This window comes from Marmota flaviventris, chromosome 3, assembly GCF_047511675.1.
Source record: "Marmota flaviventris isolate mMarFla1 chromosome 3, mMarFla1.hap1, whole genome shotgun sequence".
NCBI lineage: Eukaryota > Metazoa > Chordata > Mammalia > Rodentia > Sciuridae > Marmota > Marmota flaviventris.
The window spans coordinates 61,600,253-61,605,933 of NC_092500.1; the positions used below are offsets into that span (position 1 = coordinate 61,600,253).

Consider the following 5,681-nt stretch of genomic DNA (forward strand, 5'->3'; position numbering starts at 1 on the left):
TACAGGAAGACACTGACTGGCACTATTGCCATTTAATTTAACTCAAAGATAATTTGTACAATTTTAAATATTGTATTTCCTTCCCTAGAGTGATGTTATTTTCTTCACTTCCCTAGCTAAGAAATGAGAAAAACTTAACACCTTGGAAATTGTATATTTCAGTTTCACAGTGATGGGAAACACAATGCATGAATTTGATTTGAAATAATAAAGAGTTTAATAAAGATGAGATCAAGATGAAATATTAAATGTCATTGAGAAGGCGAATCTGATTGAAATATAGAAAGGCAATGATGAAGCAACTTAGAAGCAGTACTAAAAGAATTACAGAATGTTTTATTTTACTTATTCATCAAAACTTCTACTTCTTTGAGAGAAACACAATCTTCTTTATGGAGTCATTAAAAGCATGTTTTACTTGCTTGTTTCTCAAGGTGTAAATGAAAGGGTTCAGCAAGGGCGCTATAGAAGTGTTGAGAACTGAAATTCCTTTATTCATGGCCACCTCTTCTTTTGCTGATGGCTTGATATAGATGAAGATGCAGCTGCCATAGGTGATGGAAAGCACAATCATGTGGGATGAGCAGGTGGAAAAGGCCTTTTTCCTTTGCTGAACAGAGGGGAATCTCAGAATGGTCGTGATGATGTATGTGTAGGACAGAAGCACAAAAACTAAGGTGATGATGAGGGCAAATACAGCCACAATTATAACCATCTGTTCTAATATCCATGTGTCTGAGCAGGAGATCCTTAGGAGGGGACTTGCATCACAACTGAAATGATCAATGACATTAGAATCACAGAATTCAAGCTGCAGACCTACACTTAGGGGTGAGACAATAATCATCAAGCCAGCTACCCAGCAGGAGAGGACTAATATGGTGCACACTCTGTTGTTCATGATGGTCATATAATGAAGGGGTTTACAGATGGCCACATACCGATCATAGGACATGGCTGCCAGGAGAAAAAATTCTGTTGCTCCAAAGAGAAAAACAAAAAATACTTGACTTACACAAGCATTGTAGGTAACAGTATTGTCTCCAGTTGATAAACTATACAGGAATCGAGGGATACAGACAGTAGTAAATGAAATTTCTAGGAAGGAAAAGTTTCTGAGGAAGAAGTACATAGGTGTCTTCAGATGGGGATCCACCAGTGTGAGGGTGATAATAGTCAGGTTCCCTGTTACACTTAACATGTAGGTGAGCAACAGAAAGATAAAAAGCAGAACTTGCAGTTTTGGGTCATCAGTCAGTCCCAGGAGGATGAAAGTGGTTATTGCTGTGTGGTTCCTCATCATTGTACATTGATATTTACCTAATCCTTATATAAAAACCAAGATATCATAAAGAGAAACATATTCAAATTCTACAACAGAAAGGTGTGCATATAGAAGTCAAGCAAACCAGCCTATATTTTTCTTCTCCTTTTACATCATACTTAATATTTTTATTATTTCAATAGCAATCCTGAATTTTCTGTGGTGACTAGTGGAAGTTTCCTTAAGGGTTCATGTTTTTGTAGAACAATCCAACTTTTTCTTTGATTGTTTGTTCCCTTTAGAATTTATAAATGTAGTTTATTGGTCACATAAAAATCATTAGATGGACTGGATTTCCAGAAGGGTAAGAAAAAGATGTCATTTCATGGGAGGCTAATAGTTCTTTGTCCAAGAAAACCCTGAATACCCGGCCTATCCATGTAACTAAGAGCATGAATTCTCTTGTTCTATCTTGGGATTGTTATAAAGGTAAGATACATTTTTCTTGAAAAACAAACAAGTGATAAAAACAACAACAGGATTCCTTAAAGTGGAAATTGTAGAACCTATGGATGGTTGGCTGTAGAACTATTTGACTTATACTGTGAGAAAGTGTTATGTACAAGATATTAAAAAAGAGTGCTTTCTTATGCATACATTCATGCTTATTTACTTGACTGTTGTCCCTCTTTCTCTCAAAGTTTCAGATGTTAATGTATATATTTAATATCACAGAATATAGCCTTCTAGGCTGTGTGTTATTGCATGATGTTTTAAACTCATTTGAAAACATACAAGTTTCTCCTCAGTTCTTCTTCATCCCATTGAAGTCTTAATTAGCTCTGTTGGGACTTTCACTTGCAACTCCCTATAGATTTCCTAACACTCCAAAGACTTCATATTTGTTGAAGGTAATGGCACATTTTAGTTTTTATCTTGCCTAAAATTACCACAGCATCAAAAAAGCAAAGATTAGTCATTCTTTAAATGGGTTCCATGCTTTTATTCTCATTTTCCTTCTAGCTTTATATTGCTATTTTTAGTGTCTCTTTTTACTCTTCACTTTTCTCTATTCACGTGTGAAATATTGGTGCTCCCCAATATTCTACTTTCAGACATCTCACTTCTTATATTCTGTTTGTTATTCTTCTTTTACTATGCTTTCCATGAGTGATTTTATCAATTCATTTGCTTTTACATTCATATGATGTACTCCAAAGATGAGATCTATAGGATATAGCATATAGGTCATTCCTGGGTGACTGCACTGTATTGTTTCCAGGACCCTCCATGGTTACCAAGCCTATAGATGCTCTAAACATTACAATTTGTGTGTCCACATCTCAATTACCATATGCACTAAAAGATTTGCCTTATCTTCTACCAGTGTTAACTACTTTTTGATATAGAAAGAATTATTTTTTTACTTAACCTGCAAGTCTCTTTATGGAAAGTAGCTTCTTTGATTTTCTCACTTCAACACTTCTCATTTTCTTACCTGTCTTCCTTAGGGCTTGAGTTCCACTAATACTGACTACTTGAAATTCTTCATATTTTCTACATGCTTTCTCCTCTGCACAGGCTATCATTTTGGTTAATGCCTATTAGTCCTTCATGGATCCCTGTAGGTATCAGTTCTTTCAAAAAATCTTTATTCATGAACTCAAAACACATGAAATTGTACTCCTAAGGATCTGCTGTTTATTCAGTCATGGAATATATCACATTGTATTATGCTTTGCACTGTAATTATATTTCTCCTGTAATTTTTTAAAATAAATTTACTTGTAGATGGACACAATAACTTTTTTGTTTATTTTTAGGTTTTTTTTTTTTTTTTTTTAATGTGGTGCTGGGGATCAAACCTAGTACCCACACATGCCAAGCCTGTACTCTACTATTGAGCCTCTTCCCTAGCTATCTCCTGTATATTTCTGTAAATTTCTCTAAAGTAGAAACAATATTTTATATGCTGTTAAATTTTCTTATATTTGGCTTATATAGTAAACTTACAGATGAAACAAAGCAGCATTGTCTATATCCTGGCTATATACTCCCTAATACTTATTCTGGTCATTTGATTCAAAATCCATATTTACATATACACTTCAAACTACTCTTTTATTTTGAATACTTCTTAAAACAAAGGCCTGAATAGGCCCAGCTCTACACTCTACAGAGTTTTTCCCAGGCTTGATCTACTTCTTCCTTTACCCTTAATAACTAATTCCCTGTCTGCAGCTGCTGTTTGCTTTCTTATTTCCAGTAACTTCTTTCCTGATTTCTTCCTCCTTGTTAGGCACGTAGTTAAGGTTTGCCCTTTTTAACATAATTGCTTCCCATATATCATTTCTTGGAACTGTAATCGTTCCACACTGTGATATATATATATCTGAAACCACCTACTACATGTCTAAAGATTTAATCTCCTAAGAGAGACTTTGTATTGTCTTTCTAAAATCAACCATGATCCACATGGATAATATAAACAGGTACCTTCAAGAAGCTCAGGAATATCCAAATATTCTCAAGGATATCAGATGTTTAGGATTGAGAGAAAATATACTCTAAGAACAGGAAATTTGTTCTTTCTCTGTTATAGCCTTTTTAGCTACAAAAAGAGTGCATGATACATAACACATGTTTAATAATTTTTGAAGAAATGGTTTAATGTACCTTTATGTATTTTAACTTGTATTTTAATCTTTCAAAAAATAGAGAATGTTTCGATGATACTTATATCTAAAAGGTTTACTTTGTGATGTCTAGAAGATTAGAATTATTGTTAAATCTTGTGATTGTAATCCAGGTATTTTTTTTATTTTATTTTCTATCTATATCCCAAAATGTGTTTTCTCATACAGATACTCCAAGTACATTTGCTGATATAACCAGAATGTTATTAGTGTGAACGTCTTTTCATATTAATAGTATTAATTCTACTTTCATTTATATCCATACTAAAATGTTCATTTAGCTATTCAGTTCTTTGTATTTTCCATAATCATCTTCAGCAGTAGTGTTTCTAGAGAAAAGGTGAAGATTGCCAAAGAGGTAAATAAATAAACCTACCTTTTGTAAAGGGAAAAATAGTGCCATCAAATTTCTATGGCCAGGAATAGTCACAGTCTGAGGATCTGTTATTTGACTTTTCCTTGCCTTGCCAGGATTCCTCCTCTTTTCTCCATTCTTCTCATCCATAAATTCACCTAAATGGTAGGGAATTATAAATCTCTTAGGATCCAGCACTTTCAAGGTAAGGAACACAATTATGTAATAGCAGTAGATCTCTCTTCTGCAATGAGTGGGAACCAGGTACAAGATGACGTAAAGACTGAGTGGGCAGGAAAAGTTCAAGTTTTTAAAAACTTCTCTTTTCTGGTAATTTTGCTATCCTCCAGGAGGTGTGACCACAGCTTACAATCTTTGTTACACTGGAAATCTCAGGTGTTTGGATTCTTACAGTAAAAATGTACTTCTGACTACTCAGCTTTCTAACAACTAATATTAAGTTGTAAACTACAATGAGATGTCACCTTACATCCATCTATTAACAACAATAAAAATATGTTTTCATGAGGATGTGGAGAAATTGGGTTCTGCATACTTTTGGTGGAAATGTAACCTTGTATATTTACTATAGAAAATGTTAAGAAGTTTCCTCAGAAAACAGGCAATAGAATGACTGTCTGATCTAGTATTTCCACTTTTTGTCATATTTCCAGAAAAATAGAAATAAATATCCCAAAGAAAAGTCTGCAATACTGTGTTCTTTACAGCTAAAAATAGCAAAGTTACAGAAACAATTAAGATGTCCATCCACAGATAAACGGACTAAAAGAAAATGTGATGCATACGTGTGCACGCACACACACACATACACACACACACACACACATGCACAAAACGGAATATTATCCAACTTTAAAAAAAAGGAAATCCTGCAATAAGTAACAACATGAATAACCCGGTGACATTATCAAAGTGAAATGACTTACAGAAGACAAATATTGTGTGACTCCTCTTACATGAAGTATCTAACATACTCAGATTCAAAGAGAGTTAGAGGGGTGATTGCCAGGAGCAGAGGAAGGGGAAAAGGAGAGCTGTTCTGTTGCCATAAAATTTCAGTATGGAAGATAAATAAGTCTAGAGATCTTAAAGTAAAAAATTGTCTCATTAATTATTTGACAAGATAGTTTTCCTTTTGTGCTTTTAAAGCCTTTCATATAGTCCTTTACCCAAACTCTAAATTTCATCTATTTTTCACCTCAGAAATGCAATATCATTTTCATTTTTCTCTTCACATTTTTTTTGAGTAGGTGTAAATATATCTTCTCCTTTTGCATAAAAATAAACTCTTTTAATTTCTCCAAGTTTTTTGGTTTCATCCTCTCAGAAATCATTCCACCAATGC

The 5,681-nt window shown here is 33.8% G+C and overlaps 1 protein-coding gene across 1 annotated transcript; it reads right to left on the bottom strand.

Moving 5' to 3' along the window:
• Positions 1-361: 361 nt before the first annotated feature.
• LOC114088094 (olfactory receptor 6C2-like) lies at positions 362-1,300 on the bottom strand. The gene has a single exon (XM_071609171.1). The coding sequence runs from the start codon at positions 1,298-1,300 to the stop codon at positions 362-364; it is 939 nt and encodes a 312-aa protein (XP_071465272.1).
• Positions 1,301-5,681: the final 4,381 nt, after the last annotated feature.

What these genes read in the sequence shown, in the direction of transcription:
- LOC114088094 (XM_071609171.1), bottom strand. Translation starts at nt 1,300, where the DNA reads ATGAGGAACCACACAGCAATAACCACTTTCATCCTCCTGGGACTGACT.